The sequence below is a fragment of the Piliocolobus tephrosceles genome, chromosome 21 (genome assembly GCF_002776525.5).
Source record: "Piliocolobus tephrosceles isolate RC106 chromosome 21, ASM277652v3, whole genome shotgun sequence".
Taxonomy (NCBI): Eukaryota; Metazoa; Chordata; class Mammalia; order Primates; family Cercopithecidae; genus Piliocolobus; species Piliocolobus tephrosceles.
The window spans coordinates 41431867-41450323 of NC_045454.1; the positions used below are offsets into that span (position 1 = coordinate 41431867).

The following is an 18457-nucleotide window of genomic DNA, read 5'->3' on the forward strand; positions in this document are numbered from 1 at the left end:
TTTGGGTGGGGGATCACATTTATTGAGGTCACAGGTCAAGTCATTCACTGGTCCCCACCAGGAGAAGTGGCAGGGACGGGGCTGGGGTGGTGGGGTGAGTCACCAAGGTGGGGGGCCCAGGGAGGGCAAGCTCCTTTACCCATCTTTGGAGTCCGCTGGGGCCTGGGAATGTGGACCAGCCCCGCCTGGGCCCCAGAACAGGGCACGAAGCCCCACAAAGGTCCTGCCCCCACAGAGGAGGGCAACAGAGCCACAGGCAGCCCCGGACAGACGGGCGGGTGGACGGCACTGCAGGGGCTGGCTTCATGCCTTCTTGAGGTTCTGGGGCAGGAGAAAGACCAGATTAGAAAGCTGGGGGCCGGGCGCGGTGGCTGGCCGGGCGCGGTGGCTCATGGCCGGGCGCGGTGGCTCAAGCCTGTAATCCCAGCACTTTGGGAGGCCGAGACGGGCGGATCACGAGGTCAGGAGATCGAGACCATCCTGGCTAACATGGTGAAACCCCGTCTCTACTAAAAACACAAAAAAACTAGCCGGGCGAGGTGGCAGGCGCCTGTAGTCCCAGCTACTCCGGAGGCTGAGGTAGGAGAATGGCGTAAACCCGGGAGGCGGAGCTTACAGTGAGCTGAGATCCGGCCACTGCACTCCAGCCCGGGCGACAGAACTAGACTCCGTCTCAAAAAAAAAAAAAGAAAGCTGGGGACAGCTGGGCACGGTGGTGTTCGCCTGTGGTCCCGGCTGCTTGGGAGGCTGAGGTGGGAAGATCACTTGAGGCCAGGAGTTGACCAGCCTGGAGACCTTGTCCATTTTCTTTTTCTTTTCTTTTTTTTTTTCTTTAAGAGAGTCTCACTCTGTAATCCAGGCTGAAGAGTGCACTAAGCATGATCTTGGCTCCACCTCCAACCTCCACCTCCCGGGTTCAAGTGATTCTTGTGCTTCAGCTTCTCGAGTAGCTGGGACTACAGGCACCTACCACCACCCCCAGCTCATTTTTTTTTGTATTTTTAGTAGAGACGGGGTTTCACCATGTTGGGCAGGCTGGTCTCAAACTCCTGACCTCAAGTGATCCGCCCACCTCAGCCTCCCAAAGTGCTGCGATTAGAGACGTGAGCCACCATGCCTGGCCTATTTGTTTTCAAAAGTAAAAAACAAAACAAAACAAAACCTTCTTTTAAAAAGCAGGGGATGGCCAGACACGGTAGCTCATGCCTGTAATCCCAGCACTTTGGGAGGCCGAGGAGGGCGGATCACAAGGTCAGGAGATCGAGACCAACCTGGCTAACACGGTGAAATCCCATCTCTACTAAAAATACAAAAAAATTAGCTGGGTGTGGTGGCCGGCGCCTATAGTCCCAGCTACTCAGGAGGCTGAGGCAGGAGAATTGTTTGCACCCAGGAGGTGGAGGTTGCAGTGAACCGAGATTGCGCCACTGCACTCCCCATTCCAGCCTCGGCAACAAGAGTGAAACTCTATCAAAAAAAAAAAAAAGGGCAGGGAATGGCCAGGCACAGTGGCTCATGCCTGTAACCCCAGCACTTTGGGAGGCCGAGGCAGGTGGATCATCTGAGGTCAGGAGTTCGAGACCATCCTGGCCAACATGATGAAACCCTGTCTACTAAAAATACAAAAATTAACCAGGTGTGGTGGTGCATGACTGTAATCCCAACTACTTAGAAGGCTGAGACAGGAGAATTTTTTGAACCTGGGAGGTGGAGGTTGCAGTGAGCTGAGATTGCGTCACTGCACTCCAGCCTGGGCAAAAGAGCGAGACTCCACCTCAAAAAAAAAAAAAAAAGCACAGGACACGGGCACACAGGTTGATACAGTAGCCATGTGGGTCCAACTTCCTCAGGGCCCGCCGCCTCCCCTTGCTGGGGCAGGCCGAGACTCCACCTCCCCGCTCACCTCTGCGCCCATCCAGCTAGAGCTCGTCATGGTCGTCTTCGGTGGGTGCTTCAGGCGGTGGCTCCAGGCAGGCGGCCGGCGTCATCAGCTCCATGAGGTACTCGCAGCGACTGGGCTCCGTGGTGCTGGTCACCATGGTCTCTTTCCCGCATAGGAGGCGCACCTGGGGATGGGCAGACGGACACTCAGGAGGGTTCGGCTGGGCCAGGCCTGGGTCTCCCCACCCCGGCTCCCCGCCCTGCAGGCACTCACAGTGGTGGAGCGGTTGGGGCCCTGCCAGCAGCCCGTGCCTTGCTCATACTTCATAGCACTGAACCTGTCGTGCTCGGGGCCAGCCCAGGAGCCCCAGGTGCTGCAAGAGACACAGGGTGCTGAGGGCTGGGCCGGTGTTGGGCACCAGGAGGAGGCAGAGGGAAGGGGCCAGCCCATGACACTCACCCGAGGCTGGTGGGAGAGCCCCCGAGTTTGGGTTTCTGCGAGACAAGCTTGAAGGGGCAGAGGCGGTAGACGTATCTGGGGAGGACCAGCGAATATGGGTGAGGGCCCGCAGGGATCCCAGCCTCCTCCCACAGCCCCTCCCTACCTCCTCCTGTCCCGTACACAGGGCACCTCCAACTCCAGTCACCAACCCTAAGCCTGGTCCCTGGCTTCTGCTCCCCCTCAATATGGAGGGCAGCACTCTCAGGCCCCACCCTGCAGGTGGTTCCCCAACCATCAGGAAACTCTGCCGGTGCCGCTTCCGGCGCCCCCCACCTCCCACCCTGCACCCCTGGGACGCACTCGTTGGTGGTGAGCTCGTAGCACTGGCTGTACAGGTAGGCAAACTCCCCGTTGGGGCCAAAGTCAAAAGAAATCTCTTGCTCCAGGTTCCTGGAAGTGGAGGCGGAGGGGTTAAAGGGCAGCTGGGGACGCCAGCGCCTGCCCCAGGACGACAGACACAGGAGGGCCTGGGTGAGCTGTGGTGCCCAGGCTGTCCTCCCTGCCACCTCCGAGGAACCCTCCCTGCAGGGGCCAGGCCCCGCCTGCGGTTGCCTCAGTGATTCCCCAGGAGCGGCTCCCCTGGGAGCCAGGGAGCAGGCACTGTGGGACGGGCGTCCCGCCTCCTCAGCCCCCGCTACCTGATGGACTCCTCCATGTCCTTCAGCGACCGCTCGGCCTCCTCGAACTTGTTGCGGGCCTCCTGGGCAGCTGGGGGAAGGGCTGGAGGTCAGAGATGTCCTCACCCCTACCCAGGAGGATGGGGAACGGGGTTCCACGGATGCGGCTGTGTCCTCCTCTACGTTGATTTTGCTCTGGCCAAGGGCTTTGCCCAGACAGACCTGAGGGCCTCACCAGCTACGGAACAGCCCCGACTTGCTGCCCAGGCTCGCGGCTCCCCGGGGACTGAGGCCAGGGCTCCTGGGGCCCGCCAGGAGGGACACAAACAAGCTACGGCCCTTGGGGAGGCAGAAGGGCCCCTTGGGGTTGGCGAGGGTGGGACTGGCTTACCCTAGGCCCCCTTCCTGGACTCCCCAAGATACTGGGGCTTGTGCTGGCCGAGTCAGAGCAGGGGCTCAGCTCAGGATCTCCCCTGATCTACGCCACCACGGCAGGAAACGCTGGGCCCACCCGAAGAACCTGGCCCCCGCCACCCTCACCATCGATGAAGGCCTGCGTCTGCTCGTCGTATGGCGGCATTTTGTCTTCCTCGGCAGGGCTGGCCGGCTGCGGGGGTGCCAGTGGCAGTAGGGCCTCCTGGGAAAGGGGCAGCGTCAGTGAGCAGCCCTTCCCCCACCCTCTCTGTCTCCCCTTCTCCCCCAAACACGGACCTTGGGCTGCTCCCCCTGCACCTCGGAATCCTCCTCCTCCTCCTCTTCTTCTTCAGCCTCCTCTTCTTCCTCCTCCTCCTCCTCCTCTTCTGTGGGTGGCGAAGGCACTGGTGGCTGCTCCTCCTTGGGCTCCGTCAAGTCAGGGGCAGAAGGTGCTGGAAGGTCAGTGGGCAGTGCCTGGCGGGTGAGCAGCGTGGTGGGTGCTATGGACTCAGGGTCCACCCACACCCTCAGGCTCACACCACAGCCCAAGGGGCAGCCTCGGCGTCTCTGCTCCTCCTGCCGGGCCTGCAGGGAGGACTGACAGCTGGGGTGGGGGGGCCTCGGTGGGGGGTGCTGGGGCCGCCCAGCTGGCCAGGGTGGCCGGGTGCCAGAACCGGAGGCAGCTCCTTTGTGAGGCGGGGTGGGGCCAGTGTCGAAGGAGGACCAAGTCCCCTCCCTTTCCCTCCACTGACCTCGGACCGGTACTTGTCCCTGATGGCGGCCCAGACGCGGTCGAAGAAAGAGGTGGCGTCTGTCTGCGTGTCCCCACTGAGGAGGGCCTGTGTGTGTTGGGGGTGGTGTCAAGATCTAGGCCGCCACGTGTCCCCTTTCCCGGCCACCCCAGGCACCCGCGCTGCGGTGCCAGGCACGGGAGGGCTGGGCGCTGGGCCCTTATGACCAGGCCGGGGCCACGCCACTGAGGCACTGCGGCCAGGAGGGGGCAGCACAGACCCGTGGGGGGGAGGAGGGGGCTGCGGGCTGGAGTGGTTGGGGGCACTGAGACAGAGAGAGGCAGACAGACGGATGGATGGACAACGGATGTACAGACGGAAGAAGAGAGAGCCCAGGATCAGAGAGGACCAGGCCCTCCAAGGGAGAGGCCGAGGCCAAGGCTGCAGAGGGACAGGGAGAAACTCAGGGGAGGGCAGAGAAGGGAGGCAAAAAGCCAGGGGCCACAGGGAAGGAGGGGAATAGGAAAGGAGACGGACTGCGGAAGAGGGAGCCGGCGGGGGAGGGGGGGGGGGGGGGAGGGAAATAGGGCGGGATAGGGGAGAAAGGGGACTGGGTGCTCAAACAGCAGGGAGAGTAGGGGCAGGCGGGGGAAACGGGCTCCAGCCCGACCTGGCTCCATCCCGGGTCCTGCCAGGTGGGAAGCAGCCCTGAGTGGCTGCCATCCATCCCAGCTCACCCAGAGGAGGCGTCCCAGGCCAGCAGGGAGCTTTCCTTGGTCCCCCTCCTGTGCCCTGAGGTCACCCTGGGGCAATGCTTCCAGAAGTCCCCAGCCAAGGGGCAGCCGAGGTACCTGAGCTTCCGCTTCCGACAACACCCCGTCCCCATCTGTGTCCAGCTCCGGATGAGTCTGCAGCTCAGTCACCGAGACCCTGTGGGGGCGTGGCAGAAACAGACTGGTGGGGTGAGGCCCCAGTGGCTCTCAGCTGGGGGCAGCACGTGGCCCACCTGCTCTTCCCTGCCAGGGCCTACCCTGAACTTGCTTCAGGAACTCAAGGTGCAGGGGCCGCCGCCCTCCTGCCCCTTCCTCAGGACTCCATGACCCCAAAGGGGCTCAAAGGAAGGGGTGCGACTGGGAGATACCTGGACCCCCAAATCCCTGATGACCTCTCTCCCAACTCACCCAGTGGCACCTCCCGCGACCCTCAGAACCCGGCACATTGAAGCCATCTACCTTGTCCCCACCCAGCAAAGCCCACCCCCACCCTTGCCCATTCTGCCCATTTGGTCCCTCTGAAGCCCCCTGCTTCTTGGCACCCCACATCTCCTAGGCTCCCCGTGTGTCCCTCACCCCCAGAAGTCTACCCTCCACCAGGTAACCCAGCAAGTTCAGAGGCACAGCCAGGATTCTACCCAGAGCGTAGAGTGGGGCTGGGAAAAGCAATCCGATCACCGGCCGCCTAGCCACACTTCCTGAGGCGGAGGGGCTGTGCCCAGCTCCTGGGGAGAGGGTGGTCCCCCATCTCCTCGCCCAGGGCATCCTGGACCCAGCCATCCATGAGTAAGAGGCGGGGTCACGCGGGGCTTGGGATCAGCCTGGACCCCACGCCGGGGGAACCCAGCGGGAGCTCTGGCTGGTTTCTAGAGGCGAGGGTGGCAGGAAGGGAAACCCAGACCCACGGAAGGGTGCGCAGCTCCAACTTGGGGACACTCACGTCCCGTCCATGTCGTCATCCAGCTCCTGGAAGGCATCAGCCGCCAGCTCCTGCTCCCGTTGGACCTTGGCGGCAGCCAGCTGCTCTGTAAAGAACCACCTCGGTCACCCCCTGCGCACCCACTGGCTCCCACCAACCCCCACACCCCACAGGGTCGTTTGCCACTAAGCGCCTACTATGTGCCTGGCCCCATGCTGGACCCTGGGGACACGACTGTGGAGGAGACAAAGGTCCCTGCCCTTACCGGGGGAGAACAGACGAGGAGCAAGGTGACTGGCTGAAGCCTGGTTGTGCTGGGGGCGACTGGGGCAGGGTGGGGAGTGCAGGGGCAGGAGGGCCACCCGTGGGGCTGGAGCAAGGAGGTGGGAAGCCAGGTGGCAGAGGGCGGCCCTGTCACGCCACTGTTGGGACAGAGGTGGGGGCGAGGGCGGAAGTCAGGTGACAACAAGGGATGGCCTAGGCTGGGGGCCGAGGAAGAAGCACGGAGCAGAGGAAGATTCTGGGGAGACGCGGATGGGGTGCGCACACGGTCAGAGGTGGGAGATGGGTCGGGGAGAGGAGAGCGGCCGCTGAGACTTTAGGTTTAGGACCTGGCAGAGGCATGACAGGGGCAGGGCTGGCAGGAATGAGACTTCATGGCCACGGACGCTGGGAGATGGGGAGGATACAGGGAGGGAGACCGGTCCTGGGGGCATCGTGGGGATCCCCAGGGCCAGTCCCAGGAAGAGTGGCCAGCCGGACAGAAGGGGACCGAGCCTCTGTCCCAAAAGTCCCTCCTTTGTCTGTCGCTACTCTATCTAACCTAAGCAGAGGGGAAAGCAGCCACAACAGTGGCTCCAATGATTAACTGCCTACTGTATACCAGGATTCACTTCCCACTGTATACCAAGCTCCAGCTTGGTCCTCTACGAACAGAATAAAAACAGCGGGTATTTCCTCTAGAGAGTCCTGGGTCACCCCAGGAGATGCTACATGTCCCGGCAGACCCGGCTGACACTGTTCTGAGTCTCACAGATAAGGGCCTGAGGGGTCCCTGACCTTTCCATGGGTGAAGGGACCTGGGCATCATCACCCAGCCAGGGAGAGGTGTAGCCTGGGGCCCAAACCAGGCCATCTGCCCTCGGAGCCCTGGCTCAGCCCCGCCACCCTTTGGGAATCTGGGTCAAAACACGGTGCTTCCCTATGATTCCACAGCTGCACACTGAGAACACGTCCTGAGGAAAATTAGGCCTGAGCTTGCCCACACCCACGTGAAAGGAAGCTCGCAGCACGGCAAAGGTGCAGGGGTAGACAGAGTCAGTGAATTCCCGCTCTACATGCAATGCAGCCTTGCCAAAAAAACACCAAGCCCTAGCACCAAAAGCAAATAAAGAAGGGAAATCGTATCTTCAGTTGCAGACAGAGCTGGGCGTCGTGGCTCATGCCTGTAATCCCAACACTTCGGGAGGTCAAAGCAGGCCACCTGAGGTCAGGAGTTCGAGACCAGCCTGGCCAACATAGTGAAACCCCATCTCTACTAAGAATACAAATTTTAGCTGGCTGTGGTGGCAGGTGCCTGTAATCCCAGCTACTCAGGAAGCCTAGGCAGGAGAATCACTTGAATCCAGGAGGTGGAGGTTGCAGTGAGCCGAGATCATGCCATTGGCACTCCAGCCTAGGCAACAGAGCGAGACTCCATCTCAAAAGTAAATAAATTAAAAAAAAATCTTCAGTTGCAGACAAAAGGACAGACCCCAGATAGATAAAGCTCTTTTATTATTATTATTATTTTAAATGAAGTCTCACTCTGTCACCCAGGCTGGAATGCAGGGGCGAGATCTCAGCTCACTGCAACCTCTATCTCCTGGGTTCCAGCGCTTCTCCTGCCTCAGCTTCCCGAGTAGCTGGGACCACAGGCAGACACCATGCCCAGCTAATTTTTGGTTTGTTTGTTTTGAGACTGAGTCTCACTCTGTTGCCAGGCTGGAATACAGGGGCGCAATCTCGGCTCACTGAAACCTCCAACTTCCTGGTTCAAGGGATTCTCCTGCCTCAGCCTCCCAAGTAGCTGGGATTACAGGCACGCACCACCATGTACAGCTAATTTTTGTATTTTTAGTAGAGATGGGTTCCACAATGTTGGTCAAGATGGTCTCAATCTCCTGACCTCGTGATCTGCCTGCCTCAGCCTCCCAAAGTGCTGGGATTATAGGCGTGAGCCACTGTGCCTGGCTGTATTTTTTTCTTTTTTCTTTTTTTCTTGAGACGGAGTCTCGCTCCGTTGCCCAGGCTGGAGTGCAGTGATGTGATCTAGGCTCACTGCAAGCTCTGCCTCCCAGGTTCACGCCATTCTCCTGCCTCAGCCTCCCGAGTAGCTGGGACTACAGGCGCCCGCCACCATGCCTGGCTAATTTTTTTGTATTTCTTTTAGTAGAGACAGGGTTTCACCGTGTTAGCCAGGATGGTCTCAATCTCCTGATCTCGTGATCCGCACGCCTCGGCCTCCCAAAGTGCTGGGATTTCAGGTGTGAGCCACGGCACCCGGTCGTATTTTTTCCTTTTAGTAGAGACAGGATTTAGTAGAGACAATGACGAAACGCCTAGCACACGACTGAGATTTCACCATGTTCAGGATTTCACCATGTTGGCCAGACTGGTCTCGAACTCCCGACCTCAGGTGATCTGTCGGCCTCGGCCTCCCAAAGTGCTGGGATTACAGGCGTGAGCCACTGAGCCTGGCCAAGAAAAAGCTCTTACAATTAGTGAAGACAAATACCAAACACTTGATAGGAAAAATGGTCGCTGGATTAAGTTAAGTCCTGCTAAAGTCAAATAACAAAATCTACATTGATGTTAAAAGGATGTAGGCGGCCAGGCGTGGTGGCTCACGCCTGTAATCCCAGCACTTTGGGAGGCCGAGGCAGGTGGATCACTTGAGGTCAGGAGTTCGGGACCAGCCTGGCCAACATTGTGAAGCCCCGTCTCTACTAAAAATACAAAACAATTAGCTAAATGTGGTGGCACGTGCCTGTAATTCCAGCTACTCAGGAGGCTGAGGCACAAGAATTGCTTGAACCTGGGAGGCAGAGGTTGCAGTGAGCTGAGATCATGCCACTGTATTCCAGCCTGGGTAGCAGAGGGAGACACTGTCTCAAAAAAAAAAAAAAAAAAATTATTTAAACAATTTTTAAAAAGGAGGCTCCTGACATATGCCACAATCCAAGCGAACCTCAAGGCACACAAGGCCATGGGCACCACGATCAAAAATCTGCTGAAACTGACAGCAGATAATGAGCGAGAGGCTCCCAGGGCCAGACGCCTCCCACCCAGGAACTGAAGGGGAGTCCTCTGGCCACTGTATGCTGTACCTTCCCACAGCTTCTGGTGCTGCTCTTTGGCCTCTTTCTCTGGCTTCTCGGCTTCTTCCTTCACTGTCCGCAGCATCTCCACCTGGTCTTCCAGAGACTTCTTCCCAGCCTGGAGCTCAATGAGCTTTTTCTGGGTGGGCAGAAGGCAAGAGACCGGCTCTCCTCGGTTCTGCCTCCTCCTCACTGACTACTACCTCCCCGCCTCTACTCCACAGGGCAGCAGGGGGATGTCGCAACATACACACCACGATGGGTCTCTCTCCCAAGCTGGGCTTCCCTGCAGCCCTCTGGAGAGAAGCCCAAACGCCTCAATGTGGCCCGCAAGGCCCCACATAATCAGGCCCCTGGCTGATTGTCCAGCCCCATTTGCCCCATCCCTATCTTACTAGGATCCAGTTGCCCTGACAACATGCAGACCCCCAAACGCTCTTCTGCCTCCGGTTCTTCAAACATGCTGTTCCTTCAGCCTGGAACGCTCTACCTGGCTAACTCCAAATTACCCAACAGATTTCACCTGAGATAGAGGCCGCCTCCTCCAGGAAGCCTTCCTTGCCTCCTGCCCCCACGACAGAGAGGGAGAGGAACTGGGCAAGAAGTCTCTACCCCACATTTCCCTGTGTCCAGCAGCCCTGGCTGGCTGTCCCCGCCGCTAGCAATGAATCCCCTGAGGCAGATCCAGGTCGGTTTCCAGCCTCCCGTCCAGTACACAGGCAAGGCAGGGAGAGACACATGCCTAGGGACCCCGAAGAACCCACCCTAAGGAATTAATCCAGCTGCTACCGGCTGATGTTATCTTGTTAACATCAGCCCATCTTACAGGAAATGGCACCACAGATCTGGGATGCAGAGACGTAACCCTCCCGTCCCCAGCGAGGCCCTTCTGGCCTGCTTTAGTCTGATGTCCAAGGCCCTGATAAAGCCGACAGCCTTCCATTTAGGAACTACTGTATTTAGCCGATGACGAAACGCCTAGCACACGACTGAGAAAGCAAAGCTCAGAAAGGCAGTCACTTGCTCCAGAACGGTAGTCGGGGCAAACCCCTCCCCAGCCTTGCAGGCCCAGGCTACGAGGCCTCGAGGCCCAGATCACCCTGCGGCAGCCCCCGCGGGCTGCTTACCTGCTTCTCCTCCCGCGCCTTCTTCCAGTCCTCAATAAGGATCTTCTTCAGGCGGAACCCCTCGCGGGTGACCTCAGCCATCTGCTGAAGGGACTCCCTCTCCTTACGGCCCTTCTCTCTGCGGTGGGGGGGACACACAGGCACCACCAGCGGGGCACTTAGGGTCCACCAGGTCTGCCTCTTCCAAAATAGCTCAATCCAGCTGTGGCCCCCACCAAGACATGCTGCGAAAGATGACAGCAAACCCTCCTCCCAGTCTCCCAGGTTCTCTCAACATCAGCATCCTTCATTCCTGTCCTTGAAAGAGGGACAGTGGCATCTGTAGGCCCCTGGGGTCAGGGAAGGGACTAGGGAGTGCCAGGAGGTGGAACTAGATATCAACTCTCAAGAGACAGGAGACCAGTTGGGTGCGGTGGTTCGTGCCTGTAATCCCAGCACTTTGAGAGGCCAAGGCAGGAGGATCACTTGAGTTCGCAACCAGCCTGGACAACATATAAAGTTCAGGAGTTCGCAACCAGCCTGGACAACATATAAAGACCCTGTCTTTACATATAATTAAAACAAACAAAAAAAACCACAGAAGACAGAAACAACAGAAATCACGACACCCAGACAAAAAGACAATCTGGTTATTAAGTGTGTTGGTTGGCTGCGTGCAGTGGCTCACACGTGCCTGTAATCCCAGCACTTTGGGAGGCCAAGGCAGGCGGATCAGGAGGTCAGGAGATCGAGACTATCCTGGCTAACATGGTGAAACCCCGTCTCCACTAAAAATACACACACAAAAAAAATTAGCCAGGCGTAGTGGCGGGCTCCTATGGTCCCAGCTACTTGGGAGGCTGAGGCAGGAGAATGGCATGAACCTGGGAGGCAGAGCTTGCAGTGAGCAGAGATCACACCACTGCATTCCAGGCAAGAGAGCGAGAATCAGTCTCAAAAAAAAAAACAAAGTCTGTTGGTTGTGTTCAATCCACCTTCTACTTAACAGACGTAGAATACAGAGAGTTTACACCACCTGCCAACAACTGATAGGAGTTTGGTTTTTTTTGACTTTTTAGCTCACCGCAACCTCTGCTTCCCAGGCCCAAGCAATCTTCCTGCCTCAGCCTCCTGAGTACCCGGGACTACAGACACACACCAACATACCCAGCTAATCTTTTAAAAAATTTTCAACCTGGTGCAGTGGCTCATGCCTGTAATCCCAGCACTTTGGGAGGCCAAGGCGGGTAGATCATGAGGTCAGGAGTTCGAGACCAGCCTGGCCAACATGATGAAACACCGTCTCTACTAAAAATACAAAAATTAGCCAGGTGTGGTGACGGGTGCCTGTAGTCCAAGCTACTCAGGAGGCTGAGGCAGAAGAATCGCTTGAACCCGGGGGGCGGAGGCTGCCATGAGCCGAGATCGCACCACTGCACTCCATCCAGCCTGGGCAACAGAGTTAGACTCTGTCTCAAAAAACAATTTTTTTTCAGAGAGATGGGTCTCACTGTGTTGCCCAGGCTGGTCTCAAACTCCTGGGCTCAGGTGATCCTCTCGCCTCAGCCTCCCAAAGTGCTGGGATTACAGGTGTGAGCCACATGCCCAACCAGTAATTTTTTAAATTATAATTTCCAATTTTTATTTTTACTTTTTATTATTTTTTTTACTTCTTATAGAGATAGGGTCTTGCTGTTTTGCCCAGGCTGGTCTCAAGCTCCTGGGCTCAAGCAATCTTCCTGTCTCGGCCTCCCAAAACGCTGGGATTATAAGCATGAAACACCATGAGCCAGGTCTTATTTTTAGTTTTTCATGTCAGACAGGTAATGTGCCAAGGTCACAACAAGGTTTAAGGGAGGCACATCTCTCACACGTGCATAAAAAACTAATCATCGTGGCCAAGCGCGGTGGCTTAGCACCTCAGCAGGAGGCTGAGGTGGGCAGATCACCTGAGGTCAGGCGTTCGAGGCCAGCCTGGCCAACACGGTGAAACCCCATCTCTACTAAAAATACAAAAGTTAGCCAGGCACGGTGGGGCACATTTGTATTCCCAGCTACTTGGGAGGCTGAGGCGTGAGAATTGCTTGAACCCAGAGGGCAGAGGTTGCAGTGAGCTGACATCACGCCACTGCACTCCGGCCTGGGCGACAGAGTGAGACCCTGTCTCAAAAATAAATAAATAAATAAAAATAAATCATCGTGCTTATGAACTACAAAAGGATCGGTTGGCAGGAATGGAGAACAGCTGTTCCTCTAGATGCCACAATCCCCATCCGTCCGTACTGCCTCATACTCAGCCTCCTTCTGTTGTATACTTTTGTGTGTGTGTGTGTGTGAGACAGAGTCTCGCTCTGTTGCCCAGGCTGGAGTGCAGTGACGCGATCTCAGCTCACTGCAAGCTCCGCCTCCCAGGTTCATGCCATTCTCCTGCCTCAGCCTCCCGAGTAGCTGGGACTACAGGTGCCGCCACCACGCCCGGCTAATTTTTTTGTATTTTTAGTAGAGACGGGGTTTCACCGTGGTTTGGATCTCCTAACGTCGTGAACTGCCCGCCTCAGCCTCCCAAAGTGCTGGGATTACAGGCGTGAGCCACCGCGCCCGGCCTCCTTCTGTTGTATACTTTACCTGCCTGGGGGTGTGTAGGTTTTCAGGGCCCGCTGCAGATCGTGACAATGGAAAGTTAAGAGTCCAAGTGCTGGCTCTGCTCTCTTGGACTCTTAACTTGGAAATGACCCTGGGGAAGTCATTTCCCTTTCTAAACTGGAGTTCCCCCATCTGTGGAATCGGGCAACAGTCCTACCTGCTTCCAGACTAAAGGGAAAGGTGGGGATTAGGATTTACAAGGCACCTGGCACAGACAGAGCACCTGATACAGAAAAGCAGAGAGAGAGCGGGCCTGATTCACGGAGTGGAGCCAGGCAAAGTCGTGGGGTGGGGTGATATCAGGGAGGGGTACTGTCACCCACATACTTGCAGGTGTTCTCACAGACGATGCCGCTGTTGTACTCGTCCGTTCCGTCACAGCAGTCTGCGGCAGAGGCAGAAGCCGAGATCAGACCTGGCAGTGCCTCCTCCCTCCCTCCCTCTACCACCTTTCCAGAATCCTGGTGCATCCTCACTTACCACAAACACCATCGTTGACCCGGTTGGAGGGGATATACAGGGGCTTATAGCCAGTGTTGGTGCAGTGGAAGCTGCCGTTAGGACAGGCAGCCGTGCCTGTGAGGGGGAAGGGAGGGGAGGTTTTCAGTCAGGTGAGGGCCAGACGTGTCCCATCCATCCACAGACAAGAGCCCCCGACCCACCCTGCACACAGAGAGCACAAGAAAGATAAGGACCAGGCCGGGCGCGGTGGCTCAAGCCTGTAATCCCAGCACTTTGGGAGGCCGAGACAGGCGGATCACAAGGTCAGGAGATCGAGACCATCCTGGCTAACACCGTGAAACCCCGTCTCTACTAAAATACAAAAAAAAATTAGCCGGGCGTGTTGGCGGGCGCCTGTAGTCCCAGCTACTCGGGAGGCTGAGGCAGGAGAATGGCGTGAACCCGGGAGGCGGAGCTTGCAGTGAGCTGAGATCGCGCCACTGCACTCCAGCCTGGACGACAGAGCGAGACTCCGTCTCAAAAAAAAAAAAAAAAAAGATAAGGACCAAAGAAGGGAAGACCTGTACCCGGCACACCCCGGGCTTGAAACAAAGCTTTCCAGCGCTGCCTCCTGCCTCTTCTCACTGAGGTCCTTCAAAACAGGGTCTCTGCCTGGCGCTTTGGCTCACGCCTGTAATCTCAGCACTTTGGGAGGCCGAGACGGGTGGATCACCTGAGGTGATGAGTTTGAGACCAGCCTGGCCAACATGGTGAAACCCCGTCTCTACTAAAAATACGAAAAATTAGCCAGGCGTGGTGGTGTACGCCTGTAATCCCAACTACTCAGGAGGCTGAGGCAGGAGAATCGCTTGAACCCTGGAGGTTGAGGTTGCAGTGAGCCAAGATCATGCTACTGCACTCCAGCCTGGGCGATAAGAGTGAAACTCCATCTCAAAGAAAATTCAAAACAAAACAGGGCCTCATCCAGGTACGATGGCTTGCACCTGTAACCCCAGCACCTTGGGAGGCCAAGGCAGGAGGATGACTTGAGCCCAAGAGTTCCAGGCTGCAGTGAGCTACAATCATGCCACTGTACTCCAGCCTCAGCAACACAGCAGGACCCTGTCTCTTCAAAAAACAAAAAAACAAAAAGCCAGGGTTTCCCTTCACTTCTGTCTCCTGCTGGATTGCTCTTGACCCCACCCTGTCTCCCACTTCCAGGGGTTTGCCCATGTTGGCCCCTCCATCTACAGCATCCTCAGGATTCAAATGAAACCTCACCTCCTTGGAGGAGCCTTTTCTGACCCCTAGGCTTGGGAGTAGGAGGACTCTGGGCTCCTCCAGCTGCCTGGGGCCATAAGACTGACCACTGACCACTAACTTCCGGGCTTGTTTCTGCCCACTCAAGGGGGAGCCAGCAGAGGGAGTATCTTGGTCACACAGACAGGGCCTGGCACTGAACACTGTTCAATAAACGTCTGATGGATGAACAGAGAAAAAGCTCACCTGGCTCGTCAGAGCCATCTTTGCAGTCGCAATAGTCATCGTTGACCTGATCGAATGGGATGGTGGCCGAACCGTCCAGGCAGGTGAAAGGCTTGGACTCATCGTAGAAGTGATGATCTGTGGGGTGCAGGAAGCTCAGCCCAGGGCCGGAAAGCGCCTTCTCCACCAAATACCACCTCTGTCCTCCCACCCCCACCAGCGGAGCACTACCGGGAAACTGAGGCAAAAGGCTGTAAATGCCTATCCCCAAGGCCCAATGTTGGCCCCTCCCACCTCCAGCCTGGCGGGAGGGTGAACAGGAGGACTCACTGGTGAGAGAGACGCCCCGGGGTCTCTTGACCTCCACGGCCGAGCACATGGGTAGCAGGAGCAGGAGCGGCAGCAGCATCTCACCAGAGGCTCTGAGGCCCGAAACAGGTTCTGGGGGAGGAAGCCAACAGCGGGAGGCCGCGCTGTGTCTTCACGCTGCAGGAAGAAAGGGGATCCCGGTCAATGGGAGAGGGCTACTTTCAGCCAATTGGATTCCTCCATCGCTTCCAGGCAATGAGGCCTCACTTTGTTTCCGATATGGGGGCGAGGGGCAGCGATCTCCCCAATCCTGGCCAGTCTCACTTTGCTCAAATCAATGGCGAGGATCTCAAGATCTCAAAACCTCCGCTCCCTGTGCCCAATTGTGACCCAATTCCCGCCAATAGGCCAAAGGGGTTAACAGTTTCCGCCGTCCACACCCACACATGCACCCTCCGGTTGCCCCCTGCAGGAAATTGAGGTGTCTTCCCACCCGCTCGTTCACACCTACACGAGGCCGGAGCAAAGGTCAGTATCCACCGCGCCCCTCTTGTCCGACAGCCACGGTTCCTGCTGCAGAAAGAAAGCGGAAATGTCTGGACCCGTCACTTCCGGTCGTACGTCCCGCACCGGGAACGGGGAGTCAGGGTCGCCATGTTGGGAGAGACAGGAGTAGGGGCGGTGCCAGAGCCGAGACGGCCATCTTGGGCAGGACTGTGAAGCCTTAGAGAGGATGGTTCTGAGGGCTAGCTCTTAATGGCGGCGCAACGTACCTCCATCTTGGGAGTGGCGGCTTCTCAAGCCGGAAAGAAAGTTCCTGAAAAATGCCCACGAACACCCAGGGGCGGGATAAGGTTGACGGGGGCGGGGGTAAGGAAACGGGATGAGCACGTGACCCCAAAGTGCCCAGACCCTCTGTCCTGTAGCGCGGCTCTGACCCGCCCGTCTGTTGGGACCGCCCCTCTATGCAGCCTCAGCCAATGAGAACGCAGTGTCAGCCACGGAACGCGGGTGGTCTCCATGGAAACACTGGAGGGAGACGGGAGGCGGTTACCTAGCAACCGAGAGATGCGGAGAGCAACCACCTAGCGGTCGGAAAGTGCATTTTTCAGAGCCCTAGGAATCCGAGCTGACGGATCCCTGACAGGAGCGACTGACTCCTAGTTGTCCCCCTAACCCCTAGGGGCCTTCGGCCCCAACCCCATCATGACATCTCCCCTGTGCAGGGCGGCCTCCGCCAACGCCCTGCCTTCTCAGGACCAGGTTTCGACGCCCTCTTCCAAGGTCAAGGGCAGGGAGGCTTCGGGCAAACCCAGCCACCTCCGAGGCAAGGGAGCAGCCCAGGCCTGGCCCCCCGGCCGTTCCAAGGGAGGATCCTTCCACAGCGGTGCCGGGAAGCCCTCTGTGCACTCTCAGGTGGCTGAGTTACATAAAAAGATACAACTGTTAGGTAAGATGGCTCCAGAGGGTACAGAGGGTCAGGGGTCAACAGTGCCCATCCAATCTTCTGACCAGGCATGGTGTGACAAAGGTATTTCTCCAGCATGAGTCTAGGTGAACAGTTTCTGGGCAAAAACTCATACTTGATTCATGTTTTTCCTCCTCTCTCTCTTAAAACTTCTCATGAGTTCAGAACCGAGTGAACTGTGCTTCATACTTTCCTGTAATTTCTTTTCTCTCTCTCTCTCTTTTTTTTTTTTGGCAGAATCTCACTCTGTTGCCAGGCGGGAGTGCAGTGGTGCTATCTCAGTTCACTGCCACCTCCGCCTCCCAGGTTCAAGTGATTCTCCTGCCTCAGCCTCCCGAGTAACTGGGACTACAGGCACCCACCACCACACCCAGCTAATTTTTGTATTTTTAGTACAGAGGGGTTTCACCATATTGGCCAGGGTGATCTCAATCTCTTGACCTCGTGATCCGCTCACTTCAGCTTCCAAAGTGCTAGCTGGGATTACAGATGTGAGCCACTGCACCCAGCCTTTTTTTTTTTTTTTTTTTTTTTAAGACAGGGTCTTGCTCTGTCGCCTAGGCTGGAGAGCAGTGGCATGGTCTCGGCTCACTGCAATCTCTGCCTCCCAGATTCAAGCAATTCTTCTGCCTCAGCCTCCTGACTAACTAGGACTACAGGTGCGTGCCACCACACCTAATTTTTTTTTTTTTTTTTTGGTTTCCTTTTTTTTTTGGTTTTTTTTTTTGAGGCGGAGTCTCGCTCTGTCGCCCAGGCTGGAGTGCAGTGGCGCGATCTCGGCTCACTGCAAGCTCTGCCTCCCGGGTTCATGCCATTCTCCTGTCTCAGCCTCCCCAGTAGCTGGGACTACAGGCGCCTGCCACCACACCCGGCTAACTTTTTTGTATTTTTAGTAGAGATGGGGTTTCACCGTGTTAGCCAGGATGGTCTCGATCTCCTGACCTCGTGATCCACCCACCTCGGCCTCCCAAAGTGCTGGGATTACAGGCTTGAGCCACCGCGCCCGGCCCACACCTAATTTTTATATTTTTAGTGGAGACAGGATTTCACCATGTTGGCCAGGCTGGTCTCGAACTCCTGATCTCAAGTGATCCACCGGCCTTGGCCTCCTACAGTGCTAAGATTACATGTGTGAGCCACTACGCCCAGCCTTCTTTCTTTCTGACATGTTCTTGATCTGCTGTTCAGGCTGGAGTGCAGTGGTTCGATAATAGCTGGGCTCAAGCGATCCTTCCACCTCAGCCTCCTGAGTAGCTGGGACTACAGGCATACATCACTGTGCTTGGCTAATTTTCTTACTTTTTGTGGAGATGGGGGTCTCACTATGCTGCCAAGGCTGGTCTCGAACTCCTGGGTTCGAGCAGTCCTTCCTCTTCAGCCTCCCAAAGTGCTGGGGTTACAGGCATGGGCCACCACACCTGGCCTGAGCATAGATTTTAGAGCCAGATTTTCTGGGTTGGAATCCTGACTCTGCATGATAGTTGTCAGCCTTGGGGAACTAAGAGTAACCTAATTGTTCTGTTTCTCCATGTGTGAAATGGGGATAGTAACGGTACAACATAGGTACCTGAAATGTGTAAAGTACTTAGAACAGTGCCTGGCACATAGCAAAGTACCATAAGATGTAAACCAATGGTTTTTGTTAGAAAAGGGTTAGTTTGCCCCACAGTGGCCATTTGGCAATGTCCTAAGACATTGAGACCAGCATGGCCAACACGGTGAAACTCCATCTCTATTAAAAATATGAGGCCGGGGCCGGACGCGGTGGCTCAAGCCTGTAATCCCAGCACTTTGGGAGGCCGAGACGGG

At 56.8% G+C, this 18457-nt stretch overlaps 2 protein-coding genes and 1 pseudogene across 4 annotated transcripts in view; 1 reads left to right on the top strand and 2 right to left on the bottom strand.

The window, feature by feature from the left end:
- Positions 1-16147, bottom strand: PRKCSH (protein kinase C substrate 80K-H). 3 transcript variants are annotated; one of them, XM_023188783.2, is made up of 18 exons: positions 15692-16147; positions 15202-15357; positions 14893-15009; positions 13426-13521; positions 13273-13330; positions 10324-10441; positions 9206-9335; positions 5859-5943; positions 4997-5075; positions 4167-4253; positions 3712-3888; positions 3541-3637; positions 3022-3091; positions 2684-2773; positions 2342-2416; positions 2156-2255; positions 1904-2066; positions 1-321 (listed from the first exon to the last, which is right to left on the bottom strand). In XM_023188783.2, the coding sequence occupies exons 2-17, from the start codon at positions 15278-15280 to the stop codon at positions 1920-1922; spliced, it is 1605 nt and encodes a 534-aa protein (XP_023044551.1). In that variant the 5' UTR covers positions 15281-15357; positions 15692-16147; the 3' UTR covers positions 1-321; positions 1904-1919. The 3 variants fall into 3 exon arrangements, with proteins under 3 accessions (XP_023044551.1, XP_023044552.1, XP_023044553.1); XM_023188784.2 differs by having other exon boundaries at positions 15688-16147; XM_023188785.2 differs by having other exon boundaries at positions 3733-3888; positions 15692-16060.
- LOC111523897 lies at positions 12116-12232 on the bottom strand (annotated as a pseudogene).
- A 102-nt stretch (positions 16148-16249) lies between the features above and the next one.
- Positions 16250-18457, top strand: part of CCDC151 (coiled-coil domain containing 151) — a 15560-nt gene continuing 13352 nt past the window's right edge. Inside the window, exon 1 of the mRNA XM_023188716.2 lies at positions 16250-16671. Coding sequence (XP_023044484.2) covers positions 16387-16671 — 285 coding nt within the window. The 5' untranslated portion in view covers positions 16250-16386. The remainder of the gene's footprint in view (positions 16672-18457) is intronic.